This window comes from Pongo pygmaeus, chromosome 18 (genome assembly GCF_028885625.2).
Source record: "Pongo pygmaeus isolate AG05252 chromosome 18, NHGRI_mPonPyg2-v2.0_pri, whole genome shotgun sequence".
NCBI lineage: Eukaryota > Metazoa > Chordata > Mammalia > Primates > Hominidae > Pongo > Pongo pygmaeus.
Genome location: NC_072391.2, coordinates 1,400,385 through 1,416,073, shown reverse-complemented (window position 1 = coordinate 1,416,073; position 15,689 = coordinate 1,400,385). Strand labels below are relative to the sequence as shown.

Below are 15,689 nucleotides of genomic sequence, written 5' to 3'. Positions count from 1 at the left end.
CACAAAACACCACGGCGCTTCGGGGTCTTGGAGACAGACTAAAGGGGATGTCAAGTCCTCATTCCTTGGAGCTGCTGACAAGTCCAGACTGGGTCATGTTTTCTTGCCCCCACCCCAGCACCTCCGGGCAGCGGAAGGTCTAGAGAGAGGTCGGGGACTGGGGCTGCTCCTTGCGTCTCTGTTGCTCCCTGGCTGGTGACTTGCACCCTCCTGGAGCTGGTTCTTGTAGCCCAGGCTGTCGCGGGGTAGGGGCACTTGGGGTTATTTCGGGGAGGTGGACGTTTTGGGCCAAAGAGGAGAATGGGCTCCAGGCACTGAGAAGTGAACCCTTCATTCCCAAGGACAGTGGGTATCCCAGGTGAGGGTGAGGGAGGGGACCTTGCCAGAGACGGTGGGTGTCCCAGGTGAGGGTGAGGGAGGAGACCTGGCCGGAGAATGGGAACGGCTGTCGTCTAACATGCGCCTCCCTCCCTCCCTCCCCAGCTGGGATGTCGCTGCTGCTTCTCTTCGTGGTGTTGACCATTTCTCAGACCTCCCCGCGCCCCCAGAGCTGCCTCTTGCCCCTGCAGCTCAGGTGGCCGTGGTTAACACTCTGCATTTCTGTGCCCCAGACCCGGTCCCGCCCAGTGGAACTCAGCGGCTGGCCCCACCTGCTGTCAGCACTCTGAATGTGCCCAGGAGGGGGCTGCCCCGCCCACCCACTTCCTCTGTATGAGAGATAAATGGGCTCCCGGAGATGCCAGGCAGGACGCAGACAGACCTGGGGCACGAGTATGCCGCCCACTCTGAACCCCCCTCTCCGTTCCCAGACCCCAGCTGGGGCTCAGATCGCCTCACCCCAGGCCCCGGCTTTCTCCCCACAGATGCTGTGGCTGCTGGTCCTGACCCTCCCCTGCCTGGGGGGCTCCGTGCCTGGGAACTCAGGCGAGTCCACTCCATCCAATGCCCCTGCTGCCCCAGGACCCACTCCCTACCCTGGGCTCAGAGCACCGGCCCCGGGAGGCGTGGGGACTGTCCGATTGCCAGTCTCTCCTGGTGCCCCTGAGCTCTGGGAAGACCCTCGTCCATCCCCATCATGGTCCTCACTTGCTTCCCTAGAGCCCGGCGTGGGGCATTAGTTGGTGGGCATCGTTGGGGGCTGTGACGTCTCGGCCAGGAGGCACCCCTGGCAGGTCAGCCTGAGGTTCTACAGCATGAAGAAGGGTCTGTGGGAGCACATCTGCGGGGGCTCCCTCATCCACCCAGAGTGGGTGCTGACCGCCGCCCACTGCCTTGAGCCGTGAGTGGAGCCTGCCGTCCCCTCGGCGGGTGGGAGTGGGGGTGGGGACGGGCAGGTGTCCTGTGTGCCGGGAGCCCCTCCTGGGATTCAGGGAAAGCCCCGGTCCTGAGCATCTGGCCTTACTCTGAGTGGTGCCCGTTCCTCTCTCCAGGGAGGAGTTGGAGCCCTGCGGGTTTAGAGTGCAGGTCGGGCAGCTGAGGCTCTATGAGGACGACCAGCGGATGAAGGTGGTTGAGATCGTCCATCACCCCCAGTACAATGAGAGCTTGTCTGCCCAGGTTGGTGCGGACATCGCCTTGCTGAAGCTGGAGGCCCCGGTGCCGCTGTCTGAGCTCATCCACCCGGTCTTGCTCCCGTCTGCCTCCCTGGACGTGCCCTCGGGGAAGACCTGCTGGGTGACCGGCTGGGGTGACATTGGACGTGGAGGTCAGGAGCAGGGCCACTTGGGTGGGATGTGGAGAGATGACCCAGAATGTCGGTGCAGGCCTGGGCTCCAGATGCGTCCTGGATGGCTTCCTGCCGCTGCCGAGACAGATGACCACAGGCCAGGTGGCTCAGAGCAGCAGGAATTTACTATCTCACGTCTCTGGAGACGAAACGTCCGCACTCCAGGCGTGAGCAGAGTTGGTTCCTTTCAGAAGCCCTGAGGGAGGGTCCGTTCCATGCCTTCCCTGGCTTCTGGGGCCCCTGCCCGTCCCCATGTCCCTGGGCTTGCGGTCGTGTTTCTCCAGGCTCCCCTCGCCTTCCTCCTCTACAGACACTGGGTGCTGTATTTATGGTGTCTCGAATCTAACATGACCTCATCTTAATTCCGTCTGCAAAGGTCCTTTTCCAGATAAGGTCACAGTGACAAGTTCTGGGGTTATGACGTGGGGGTGCCCCTGCCCACCTCCCAACAGGCACTTTGTGAGTTAACTGCATCCTCAGCGTCAACCTCAGTTGCCTGCTGTCCCTTTGCAGCAAAGAAACCGTGAGCTAAGGGAGGTTGGGAACTCCTGGGCCCCGCAGCGCATCAGCCCCTGGGGTGGACTGCCTCATTCCCACTACAACGCAGTCCAGGGGGAGTCCTGGTCCCATGCTTTTCCCAAATAGTTTCTTTTTTAAAAATTTTTTTATTTAAAAACTTGTTTTTGAGGCAGGGTCTTGCTCTGTCACCCAGGCTGGAGTGCAATGGTGCAATCACAGCTCACTACAGCCTCGAACCCCCAGGATCAAGTGATCCACCCACCTCAGCCTCCTGAATAGCTGGAACCACAGGCGCAAGCCACCACACCGGGCTGATTTTTTTTCTTTCTGTAGGGATGGGGTTTCGCTGTGTTGCCTAGGCTGGTCTCAAACTCCTGGGCTCAAGCGATCCTCCCACCTCAGCCCTCCAAGCATTTAATAGCTGGGACTACCAGTGTGCTCCACCACGCCTGGCTAATTTTATTTTATTTTATTTTTTTGAGACAGTCTCTCTCTGTCATCCAGGCTGGAGTGCAGTGGTGTGATCTTGGCTCACTGCAACCTCCGCCTCCCGGGTTCAAGTGATTCTCCTACCTCAGTCTCCTGAGTAGCTGGGATTACAGGCGTCAGCCACCACGCTCGGCTAATTTTTGTATTTTTAGTAGAGATGGGGTTTCACCATGTTGGCCAGGCTGGTCTTGAACTCCTAGGCTCAAGTGATCTACCCATCTTGGCCTCCCGAAGTGCTGGGGTTACAGGTGTGAGCCACCGCACCCGGCCCCTAGTCGTTTCTAAGAGTGAGTCCTGAGGTTCCAGGCTCCTGTGCCCAGGACTGCAGCCTTGGGGCTCACCTCCTGGCCAGGGAAGGCCCAGCTCTGAGCGAATTGTATGCCTCAGCTCTGGACAAAACGAGAAGCTGCAGCCTTGTCCCCGCCAGGCCCCTGCGCCTCACTGCGCCTCTCCTTGCAGAACCACTGCCCTGGCCCCTCAGCTTGCGGGAGGCGACGGTGAAGGTCAGGAGCAACGTCCTCTGTAATCAGATCTATCGCCACCGCCTTCCTTCCAACCACACTGAGCGGTTTGAGCAGCTCATTAAGGACGACATGCTGTGTGCCGGGGACGGGAACCACGGCTCCTGCCCGGTGAGACCCCAGACCCACCTGTCTCTCCCCTCTTAGGGGGGACACATGGGGAGGCACATGGGGAGCCCTTGCTGAGCGCCGTCTCTCCCCACAGGGCGACAACCGGGGCCCCCTCGTGTGCAGGTGGGATTGCACCTGGTCCAGGTGGGGGTGGTGAGCTGGGGCACCTTCTGCAGTCACGGTGACTTCTCCGGCGTGTACGCCCGCGTGATGAGCTACGTGTCCTGGATCCGCCAGTACGTCCCTCCGTTCCCCGGGGCTGCAGGGGCGTCCATGTGACAGAGGAGACCCCGCCTTCCTTGTGGATGCCCCCCGCCCCTCCCCAGTTCCAGCCTCACTATCCTGGCACCCATTGGTCCTCACGCCTGGGACCCACGTTTCCGCTGCCCTTTCCTGCCTGTCATCCACATCCTGTCCTTCTCAAGGGAGAGGCCTGGGCTCGTCTGCAGGCTGGTGTCTCCAGGAAGGCGGGTGTGCGTGGGGAGCAGAGGCCCCGGCTGTCCCGCCTCCTGCCGGGCCCATGACTCTGATTAAACTGTGCGTAAAGCAGCCTCCATGTGTCTTAGTGCATTTATCTACAGGAGTAGGGAGGCTTCCCTTGGGGTCTCTAAGCTCGGGCACTTCCTCGGGGCAGCATGGAGCTGGGTGGGTGCGGTGGGGGTTCCAGGGCGCTGTGGGTGCTCATCCTGGCTGGCACTTCCCTGCTCCCTCCCTCCCCCTCCCCTCTCCCTCCTTGTTGGCAATAGTCTACCCTGGGCCAGGCCTTGGGTGCGGAGTTGGATAAGGTGGTGGCTTCCACAGCGGGAGGGAGGGAGCCGTGTCCACAGACTGCGTGGGCGTGATGTCGCTGGCACTGGGGACGGCCGTAGGGTGCACTGGAACAGCCTGGGAGTGGGGTCCCAGGTGTCCCTGGACCAGCTGAGGGGCTTAACCAGTGGGAGCTGCTCGGGCTGGACGGTGATGCTGAGGCTGGCTCCCCCGGGGGGATAGGGAGATGAAGGGGTCACAGGGATCTGCCCAGCAGGATGACCAGGTTCCAGTGTCAAGCACCTCACCTTCGCTCCTGTCTGCAAGAGGGTCAGGGCCACCTGGGGGGCGGGGCTTTGTTCTGCCCCCATCGCCCTGGAACTTGCCTCAGGGCTCCCACCCCTACAGTCTGCGGTCTAGGCCGTGGCGTTGGCTCTGGAAGCCCTTCCAAGCTCCAGTCCTGGGCTTCAGAGGCCACGGTGGTGCTCTCTCTGCCCTAGGGGGCCTGATGTGCACTTTCCTTGGGGGAGGGCCCATACCTGCACTTCCGCAGGGTCGGAGTGAGAAAGGACAGACGCCCCCGAGCCTGACACGGCCTCTTGCAGGGAGTAGGGGGCCCGGGCCCGCCAGAGAGAGGCCCCTTCCCTTCAGAGTAGGTCAGCATGAGTCAGGGTTGCTGGCCTGGCTGGGCCAGGTGTCCACTTGTGGCCCACAGCCCCACCTGAGTGGCACCCTGTTCATTTCCCATCTGCTCTCAGCCAGTGTGTGCAGGGGCCTCAGGCTGAAACTATCCGACTGTGGGGTCTGCCAGGCGCTGAGTTCTCCTGGGAAGGGGTGATTCTTCCGAGGGGACCCCGAATCCCTCTGCTCTTTCCTGGGCTTGGTGCCCAGCTGTGCCATGTCTGTGGATTGCCCACAGCACTGACCAACGGCCCCCTCTGGTGCCTCTTGCTGGAAAGCCAGGGTCTGGGGTGGCCCTGGTCATGGGAAGTGGTCAGCCAGCCTGCTAGGGTGTGGGGGAGAGGGCTGGGGGGCCACACCCTCTCTCTGCTTTTCTGGGGCTGGTCTCTAACCGACCTCAAACTCCCCATCCTGACGCAGCCCTGCAGGCCAGAGGGAGGGTGCTGGAGACCTGACCCAGAGGAGGGAGACCTGACCCAGAAGAGGGAGACCAGGCTCCTGCTCTGTCCGGAGTCGGGCTCTGAGTTCTCTCCCTGTATCTCAGGCTGCATCGGCCCCACCGCGTCTTCCTCTGGGGGCTGCGGCTCCTTGGGTCGGCTGTGATGCAACGTGGGCAGGGGTGGGGCTGGGGCTTGGGTTGGGTAATGCCCGTGGCTCCCTCTCTCTCCTTCATCTCTGTCTGCAGTTGTGTGTCCAGCAGGGCCGAGAAGGGCATTGGGTGAGCCCCTGGCCGCTGAGGGGGGGGTCTCCACCGGGGGACTCAGCACAGGGTCTGGGGGTCTCTCACATTAAGGCCTCTGGGGATTTTGGTGCTGGGAGCCGTGAATATCTACTCACTCACTGTCTCTGGATGAGCAAAGCAGTCACGCTGCCCTGTGTTCTCCACATCGTAGAAAATCGCCCTGCACATTAGTGGGCGTTTCCATCTCGGTGTTTTTAGGGGTTCTCACACCACGCAGGGCACTGTGAGCAAAGCCTCTTCAGAGTCAGGCATTTCAGAACATCCACCAAGTCTGCAGCCCCCTGCAGCTGCGCTGACGTGCCCATGGCCTGCACCCCCGTGAGCGTTTGACTTCCACCCCTAGAGAGGACAAGACTCCCAGAGGCCAGGTTTCTCCACCTTTAATCAGGCATCACTCGGCACCTTCCAGTTCTTGGAGAGAAGACAAGTGTCCCCTCCCCGCCAGGTGTCACGCCCTTTCATCCTAAGAACAACTGTGACCCCCCAAGACGGGGAGGGGGACAGCGAAATGGGACCTGCATGTTCTGGGATTAGAGAACGCGAGTCTTTAAAATAATCTTGGCTGGGCTCGGTGGCTCATGCCTGTCACCCCAGCACTTTGGGAGGCCAAGGTGGGCAGATCACATGAGGTCAGGAGTTCAAGACCAGCCTGACCAATATGGCGAAACCCCGTCTCTACTAAAAATACAAAAATTAGCCGGGCGTGGTGGCGGGTGCCTGTAATCCCAGCTACTTGGGAGGCTGAGGCAGGAGAATCACTTGAACCCGGGAGGTGGAGGATGCAGTGAGCCGAGATCGCGCCACCGCACTCCAGCCTGGGCAACAGAGAGAGACCGTCTAAAAAAAAATCTTCCAGGTGTTTTAAAGACTGAGCTCAATAGACGTTTGTTGATTGACTGAAAGACGGTACTAGCACCAGCTCCAGCAGGGGGAGAAGCGCCATGCCCCCCATAGGCTTTATTTCAGGAGCGACGTCAAGCGTTGCACGGGGAGACGGAGGCTCCCAGGGAGGAAAGTGTGCGCAGCATCACGGTGCTGAGTTGCGGATTTAGAACCAGGGCTGATGATCCCACTGATGCTGAACCCAGTGGGGACACTGCCTGGAGTTAGAGGAATCCAACAGGTTGAACAAGAGGAAGTGTGGACCCAGCATGGCGCCATCAACAGTCCTGACATCATGCAGGGGGAGTCCGCCCTCTGTTCCTCGTCGGGAACCTCCCTGCTCTTCTGGCCTCTTTACTGTTCTGTCACTTTTAGAACATCTCATCCAAGTCAATGGGAAGAATTCTGTTGGGATTTACATTGGAAGCACATAGAACCTGCGGGTCACTTGGAAAACACTAACACCTCTGTGATGTCTGTCTTTCTAGCCGAGATCATGATATCTCCCCATTAGTTTAGGTCTTTTCAAAATCATATCCTAACAGTACAGCCAGGTTCACAGCAGCCACGAGGCAAGACCAACCCATGTGTCCATGGACAGATGAATGGAAAAGCAAAATGTGGTATATTCACACAATAAAACGCTCAGCCTGAAAAGGAAAGGAAATTCTGACACAGCACAGTGTGGACACAGCACAGTGTGGATGAACCTTGAGGACAGGAGGCTCAGTGAAAGAAGTCAGTCACTGAAAGACGACTATTGCGTGATTCCACAGATACAAGCTACCTAGAGTAATCAAATGGATAGAGACAGAAAGTAGAACGGCGGTTGCCAGCATTTTGGCAGCTATAATCAAATTTACATTTTCCAGCCAGGCGCAGTGGCTCACATCTGTAATCCCGGCACTTTGGGAGGCCGAGGTGGGTGGATCACCTGAGGGCAGGAGTTTGAGACCAGCCTGACCAACATGGCGAAACCCCGTCTCTACTAAAAATAAAAAAATCAGCTGGTCGTGGTGGTGGGCGCCTGTAATCCCAGCTACTTGAGAGGCTGAGGCAGGAGAATTGCTTGAACCTGGGAGGCGGAGCTTGCAGTGAGCTGAGATCGTGCCACTGCACTCCAGCCTGGGTGAAAGAACAAGACTCCATCTCAAAAAACATATAAATATTTGTATACAGGTTTTCATGTGGATATAATTTCCCCTGTGCATAGTAAGTCTGTGTCTAACTTCATCCTCACCAGCCATTGGTGCTGTAGGCTGTTGAAGATGCCCTTTTAGTCAGGAGTTCCAGAACAGCCTGATCAACATGATGAAATCTCGTCTCTACTAAAAATACAAAAATTAGCCGGGTGTGGTGGCGTGTGCCTGTAATCCCAGTTACTCAGGAGGATGAGGCAGGAGAATCTCTTGAACCCGGGAGGCATAGGTTGCGGTGAGCTGAGATCGCGCCATTGCACTCCAGCCTGGGCGACAGAGAGAGACTCCGTCTCAAAAAAAAAAAAAAAAGGTCTGTATTGATTTAATTTGCATTTTCCTAATGATATTGAACATTTTCCATTTAGTTATCTGCCATCCACATAGTGTCCTGCATAGAGTGTTCAAATTCTTTTATTTTTTTTTTTTGAGACGGAGTCTTGCTCTGTCGCCCAGGCTGGAGTGCAGTGGCACGATCTCGGCCCACCGCAAGCTCTGCCTCCCGGGTTCATGCCATTCTCCTGCCTCAGCCTCCTGAGTAGCTGGGACTACAGGCGCCCACCACCACGCCTGGCTATTTTTTAATATTTTTAGTAGAGACGGGGTTTTACCATGTTAGCCAGGATGGTCTCGATCTCCCGACCTCGTGATCTGCCCGCCTTGGCCTCCCAAAGTGCTGGGATTACAGGCGTGAGCCACCGCGCCCAGCTTAAATCAATTTTTAAAGCATTTTTGTTTTCTCATTCTGGAGTTTTGAGAATTCTTTATATGTCCTGGATACAAACATTGTATCTTTAATAAATATTTTCTCCCTGTCTGTAACTTTGTTTTCATTTTCTTAAGAGTATTTTTTGATGAGGGTTTTTCATTTTGATAAAATCTAGTTAATAAAACTATTTTTTAAAATGGGCCAGGCACGCTGGCTCATACCTGTCATCTCAGCACTTGGGAGGCTGAGGCAGGAGGATCACTTGAGGCCAGGAGTTCAACACCAGCCTGGGCAACATAGTGAGACCCCATCTCTATTTTTAAAAATGAATTATGCCATCTTTCAGCTACTATTCTACTGTAAGATCTTTTCCCATTGTTTTACTTTCAACTTTTTCTCTCTCCTGTAAACAGTATATGTCTGGATTTGTTTTTTATATCCATCATAAATATTTGTATTTTTCTTTTTTTTTTAGATGGAGTCCCACTCTGTCGCCCGGGGTGGAGTACAGTGATGTGATCTCGGCTCACTGCAAGCTCCACCTCCTGGGTTCAAGTGATTCTCCTGCCTCAGCCTCCCAAGTAGCTGGGACTACAGGCGTGCGCCACCACGCTCAGCTAATTTTTTTATTTTTAGTAGAGACTGGTCTCGAACTCCTGACCTCAGGCGATCCACCAACCTCAGCCTCCCAAAATGCTGGGATGACAGGCGTGAGCCACCATACCTGGCCATACTTGTGTTTTTAAATTTCCTCTTTTTTTTAGTTTTTTTTTTTTGCTAATATTTGTATAATATTTTAACTGGTAAGTTCATTCTTTCATATTTATCAGAATCATTGATATACTCAGACTGGTTCCTATTATCTTATTATTTTACAAATTCAGTTATTTTCTATCTCCTTTTTTTCCCTTCTCACCTTTCTGAAACAGATAGCTACGTGAACCCTCAATCAGATAAGAAGTTTATCAGCCTCTCACATCTGCTGGCCTCTCTTCGTCCCGTAAATCCATCATGTCGATACCATCTAGACTGTTAATTCTGGGTTATTGTGGATATATTTTCTCTTTTTCTTTGGTGCTATCTATTTTTAAAAGATAACACACTTTATCATGCTATTTGATTTCCTTTGCTGAATGTATCTCTTGTAACATTTTCTGTAATTGTCTTTCCTTTTATTTAAGAGTTTTATATAAACTGTTTTAAACAATATGAAAGGTTCGAGGTGCACTGTGCCTGAAAATGCATTTATACTGCCCTCAGCCTCGGGTGGCAGTTTTCTTGGATAGCATGTTCTAGGTTCTAAGTTATTTATTTATTATTATTATTTTTTGAGACGGAGTCTCGCTCTGTCGCCCAGGCTGGAGTGCAGTGGCGTGATCTTGGCTCACTGTAACCTCTGCCTCCTGGATTCAAGTGATTCTCCTGCCTCAGCCTCCCGAGTAGCTGGGACTACAGTCGCCCGCCACCACACTAGGCTAATTTTGTATTTTTAGTAGAGATGGAGTTTCACCATATTGGCCAGGCTGGTCTCAAACTCCTGACCTCAAGTGATCCACCCCCCCACTTGGCCTCCCAAAGTGCTGGGATGACAGGCGTGTGCCACCGCGCCCACCTAAGTTCTGAGCTATTTTCTTCGGCATCTTAAAATGTTACTTTATTGTGAACTTGCCTCTCCTCTTGCCGTTGGAAAATCTGACACAACTTGGTCTTTCATGTGTCGTCAAACGATTAATGATTTCTCACAACGCTAATGAACACAGGACCCGGCCTCACATTCGCTAATCCTAGAACACGCAGGTCCCATTTGGCTGTCTCCCTCCCAGTCTTGGGGGTCACAGTTATTCTTAGGATGAACGGGCATGACACCTGACAGGGAGGGGACACTTGTCTTCTCTCCAAGAACCAGAAGGTGCCGAGTGATGCACTCACTGTAGTCACAGCCCTGCCTGTCTTTAGGACGCTGAAGGCTACCTTAGCGTGGACCCTGAGACAAGGGCTCAGGTGTGAGTTGTGTGTTTGGGAGACCCGCGTGTCAAAGGGCGGGAATGCTGGCAGGGAACAGACAGCAGTGTGCACCGTGGAACCCGTTTCCACAGCGGGCACTTGGAGCTTGGTGCTGCTGGCAGCTTCCTGGAGCCCTGGGAGCCCCCAGAACACGCCTGGGTGTGTTCTCCCTCCTGGGGGTTGGGAGCCGGGGCCTGTGTCCTCCAGCTCCCGTTGGCCATTGCAACTCCCAGGAAATGCCGCCCTGCTGGGTGCGAGAACAGAGCTGGGAAAGATGATGCAGATGAACCCCGAAATTGGGGCTCAGCCAGTGAGGGTTCTTGACTTCACTCAGGAAAGATTTCAAGAGTGAGCCAACAGTGACGGAAAATTAGTTTCTCAGAGCAGCAGGGGCAGGGCAGGGCCGGGTCCAGAGCAGCAGCCCCAGGCCTTGCTGGCCATGTTTATACCTACTCTTAATTATATGCTAATCAAGGGGCAGGTTATTTGGAATTTTCTAGAAAAGGGGCAGGGCATTCCTGGAACCCTGTAAGGTAGCTTCCGGGTTGTTGCCCTGGCATTCGTAAACTGTCATGGTGCTGATGGGAGTGTTTGTATGCTAATGAGAAGTGAGGGCTAGAGGTGGCTTCTCGGCCTCTCGGGCAGCTGCTGGTCTCCGCAGGTTTCCAGAGAGGTCCTGATCAAGTCCTGCTGGTCTCCCGCCTCAGAGGGAGGCAGGTGCTGGCAGGGTGGCGTGGCACATTTACACCAACTCTTAGACCCAGTGTGTTGGGGGAGGGTTTGCTAGGATCTGCTTCAGGCACTGAATGCTTTTTTTTTTAAAGTTATTTTTAGGCTAGGTGTGGCAGCTCAGGCCTGTAATCCCAGCACTTTGGGAGGCCGAGGCGGGTGGATCACCTGAGGTCAGGAGTTTGAGACTAGCCTGGCCAATATGGTGAAACCCCGTCTCTACTAAAAATACAAAAATTAGCTGGCCGTGGTGGTGGTGTGCCTGTAATCCCAGCTACTTGGGAGGCTGAGGCAGGAGAATCACTTGAATCCGGGAGGCAGAGGTTGCAGTGAGCTGAGACTGTTGCAGTGAGCTGAGACTGCACCACTGCACTGCAGCCTGGGCAACAGAGCAAGACTCCATCCCCCAAAAAAAGTTATTTTGGCCGGGCATGGTGGCTCAGGCCTGTAATCCCAGCACTTTGGGAGGCTGAGGCAGGCAGATCACCTGAGGTCAGGAGTTCGAGACCAGCCTGGCCAACATGGTGAAACCCTGTCTTTATTAAAAGTACAAAAATTAGCCAGGCGTGGTGGCGTGTGCCTGTAATCCCAGCTACTCAGGAGGCTGAGGCAGGAGAATCGCTGGAACCCGGGAGGCAGAGACTGCAGTGAGCTGAGATTGCGCCATTGCATTCCAGCCTGGGCGACAGAGCGAGACTCCATCTCCAAAAAAAAAAAAAAAAAGGTAATCCTGTTTATGTTTGTGGTGGCAAGAAGAACCTGGAAGTAAACTAAAAACTCTTCAATTGAAATGAACAAATCGATTGTGTAACCAACCGTATCAAGATCCACACTGCAAGGGGTAAAACGCGCAGACCAGCCACGTTGGTGTCAATGTAGATGGCAGGAGACACGCGGACGCTGGGGAGAAATTGAACCTTGTGATGATGGACTGGCCGCCTGGGTCCCCTGTCTGAGTCCCCTTGGAGGCACAGATGTAGCCCTTCATCCCTGCACATGGGTGGACCATGCGGGGATGGCGTCCCTTCCCCCGAGGGCCGTGGTCAGCCCTTTAGTGTCTGAGGCCCAGAAAGACGAGCGGCTGCCTGGGTGGGCAGGGGTTGGGGCGAGAATGGATCTGGGCCCACGAGGGGCGTTGGTGTTCCTGGGGCTGTCGATCTGACTATGAATGAAGTTCCCGTGTGGGAACCTGCCTGCTGTGGGCTATTGTCAGGGTGAAATGCGTGGCAGGGCACAGATGCGCCCGAGGCCCGAAGCATTTATGAGTCTCCCTGGATGGAAGCCTGTGACTCCGTGAGCAGCTTTAAGGGATGGAAGATGAAGTAGGCTGGGCACAGTAATCCCAGCACTGTCGGAGGCTGGGGCGGGCGGATCACCTGAGGTCAGGAGGTTGAGACCAGCCTCGCCAACATGATGAAACCCCGTCTCTGCTAAAAATACAAAAATTAGCCGGGTGTGGTGGTGGGCGCCTGTAATCCCAGCGCTTTGGGAGGCTGAGGCAGGAGAATCGGTTGAGCCTGGGAGGCTGATGTTGCAGCGAGCCAAGATTGCACCACTGCACTCCAGCCTGGGCAACAAAGTGAGACACCCTGTCTCAAAAAAAGAAACAAAAAAAGGCCGGGCACGGTGGCTCACTCCTGTAATGCCAGCACTTTGGGAGGCCGAGGCGGGCGCATCACGAGGTCAGGGGATCGAGACCATCCTGGCTAACACGGTGAAACCCCGTCTCTACTAAAAATACAAAAAATTAGCCGGGCGTGGTGGCGGGTGCCTATAGTCCCAGCTACTCAGGAGGCTGAGGCAGGAGAATAGCGTGAACCTGGTAGGCGGAGCTTGCAGTGAGCCGACATTGAGCCACTGCACTCCAGCCTGGGCGACGGAGCGAGATTCCGTCTCAAAAAAAAAAAAAAAAAAAAAGAAACAGAAAAAAAAAGAGATGGAAGCGGGGATCGGGGCTGCTGGCTAGCGTATGGGAGGAAACTGGGAGACCCCCAGACAGGTGGCATCTGTCTTCACCTGGATTGTTCTCTAAGTGACCCCAGCTCCATGCCCAAACCTAGGTCTACAGACCAGCGGCAGGCACTGAAGGCCTGGCAGGGGGAGGAGAACGGGTCCTGCTCTGTGTGGGAGAGACTCCCGTGCAGGCTCCCGTCCTTGGTCGGCCTGGGGGCATCTGCACCCTGTGGGGTGGGGCTTGGGCTGGGGCGCTGGGGTGAGAGATTGGGATGGGGTGGCAGCACCTGCTGTTACTGTCTTCTGACCTCTTCCTGCAACTCTGTGGGCAGAGGCGAGTGCTGGCCGTGGCTGAAGCCAGCAAGAGCGAGGCTCCAGGAGGGACCCACCCTGGGGGCCGAGGGTCCAGGCACGAGGGCGTCACATCATCCTGAGGACCCTGGCGCTGGGGACCAGAGAGGTCCTGAAAGCTCCTCCCGCTGGTGAGCAGGGAAAGCCACGGCACCAAGCATGAAATAAAAACGAAATATACAAATGAGGGCATGGTGGTGGGTGCCTGACATCCCAGCCACTTGGGAGGCTGAGGCAGGAGGATTGCTTCAACCCGGTGAGCCGAGATCACGCCACTGCACTCCATTCTGGGTGACAGAGCGAGACTCTGTCTCAAAAATAAAACAACAAATGTAGGAATGGAGGGCACGCTCCAGGACGTAACAAGGACCCCCTCCTCACCGAACCCACAGGCCCTGTCCCCTCCCCAAGGGGTTGGGAGACACCTGCTCCCTCCCTCCCAGGACGGGCTGTCTTCTCTCAAATGCACACGCCTCTTCCAACACTTAGCAAAACGTTCTCACACCCTCAGACCCCCTGGAAGCCGGGCCCAAGCCATCTTCAAGCAGCACCGCGTGGGCTGCCGGGAAGGGAAGACGCAGAGAAACGTCCACTGTTGTCTGCTGTTTCTTTCACAGCTTCAAAAGCACAACGCGCCACAGTCCCCCAGTGACCTGCCCGCCACACAGGCATCCACAGCCGTGTCCCGGCCGCAGAGGCGCTCGGCCAGAGTCACGTGGGACGCAGGGTGCCCGGGAAAGGCATGGAGTTGGGGCACAGATGCTTGTCCTCACTTGGGACCAGCGCCCCAGTTCCTCTCAGGTTTATGGAGTCCCTCCTTGGGCGCCTCAGCAGGGGAGGAGCCCCTCCAGCCCCAGGCAGTGCCCTTCCCACCTCCCCCCGCGTGGGTGCCATCCGTGACCCAGATCAACCAACGGGGAGGACCCAGCTGTGCCAGGAGCTAGAGGGTCTGAGAAGCAGGGACGGGTGCTTCACTGGTTGGGCTGAAGGGTCCGTGGCATCTGAGTCATTGCTGCAGTGAGGGCAGCTGTGATGTGGACCCCACCCCGGGTCCTGGACAGGTGGCCACACCAAATGACAGCTTGGTCCCCCTCTTCCCTCACCCTGGAGATTCACTGGAGGGGACGGTCATGTGGCCAGGACCCCTGTAGTGCCCTGACCCTTCCTTCTCTCCACCTGCTTGGAGGACTCTGCCGTGTCCATTGGAGCACAGTGGACCTGAGATCCCGGGCCATGTTCCTGGGCCTCCCGCCCCAAGCAGGGCGTTACAGTGGACGGCGTGGTCCGTTCTGGCCGTTCTGGGTGACAGCATGTTCCTGGAAAGGCCGGGTCCCCACCGGTCCCGTGGCCTCTGACAGGCCTCTCCTTTGGCCTGGGTTCTGGGCCTCCTGGAGCCTGTTTCTGGTTAGTAACTTTGTGTCCTTTGGGGCCGTGCTCGAGCCTTTTTCTGGTGTTTTGGGGTGTCCAGACACTTGGAGCACTTGGTACGCAGAGAAGCAGGGCTGCTGAGGGTGGGGCCGGGGTTCAGGGCCCTGCTGCAGGCCCTGCAGTGGCTCCTGGAGACGCTTCCCTCTGTCACAGGCACCAGCGCCACCCTGAACTTGCCTTTTCTTCTCTCACCAGCAGCCTCTCCAAACTCTCCTTCACTGACGGACAGGCTTCTGGAGGGCGGCACCCACGGCCCGTGTCCTTCTGTACCTCCCTGCCCCATGGAGGAATGTGGGGTCTATGCTTTCCCCGGCCCATCAGGCCCCACAGCTCCAGTCGAAGGAGGAGATCTTTTTTTTTTTTTTTTTTTTTTTTGAGATAAAGGAGACAAAGTCTTGCTCTGTCGCCCAGGCTGGAGTGCAGTGGCGCGATCTCGGCTCACTGCAAGCTCCGCCTCACGGGTTCATGCCATTCTCCTGCCTCAGCCTCCACAGCAGCTGGAATTACAGGCACCCACCACCACGCCTGGCTAATTTTTTGTATTTTTAGTAGAGACGGGGTTTCACCGTGTTAGCCAGGATGGTGTCGATCTCCTGACCTTGTGATCCGCCCGCCTCAGCCTCCCAGAGTGCTGGGATTACAGGCGTGAGCCACCGCGCCCGGCCAAGGGAGGAGATCTCTGGGCACGTCTTGAACCCACGAAGTGGGGCTGCCCAGCCTCCGCCCACTTCCTGTGATGGAAGGATAAAGGGGGCCATGAGTGAGACGGCCCCAGGAGGGGTGTGTGTGGAGGCTGGTGTGGCAGGGAGCTGCTCCTGTCACAGCTGAATCCCTGAGCTCAACCTCCGTCCCCAGAAGCTGGTGTTTGGGGTCCCCCTCCCCACTGCAGGCCTCTCCACAG

The 15,689-nt window shown here is 56.2% G+C and overlaps 1 protein-coding gene across 1 annotated transcript; it reads left to right on the top strand.

Annotated features, from left to right (window-relative positions):
• The first annotated feature begins 1,098 nt into the window (after positions 1-1,098).
• Positions 1,099-1,893, top strand: LOC129015448 (mastin-like). Its single transcript, XM_054453430.2, has 3 exons — positions 1,099-1,279; positions 1,431-1,674; positions 1,764-1,893. Exons 1-3 carry the CDS (start codon positions 1,194-1,196, stop codon positions 1,815-1,817), a joined length of 384 nt encoding a protein of 127 aa, XP_054309405.2. The 5' UTR covers positions 1,099-1,193; the 3' UTR covers positions 1,818-1,893.
• Positions 1,894-15,689: the final 13,796 nt, after the last annotated feature.

Coding starts and splice junctions, on each gene's coding strand:
- LOC129015448 (XM_054453430.2), top strand. CDS start 1,194: ATGAAGAAGGGTCTGTGGGAGCACATCTGCGGGGGCTCCCTCATCCAC. Junction 1,280..1,430: donor GCCGCCCACTGCCTTGAGCC/GTGAGTGGAGCC, acceptor TCCTCTCTCCAG/GGAGGAGTTGGAGCCCTGCG. Junction 1,675..1,763: donor CCTCGGGGAAGACCTGCTGG/GTGACCGGCTGG, acceptor ATGTCGGTGCAG/GCCTGGGCTCCAGATGCGTC.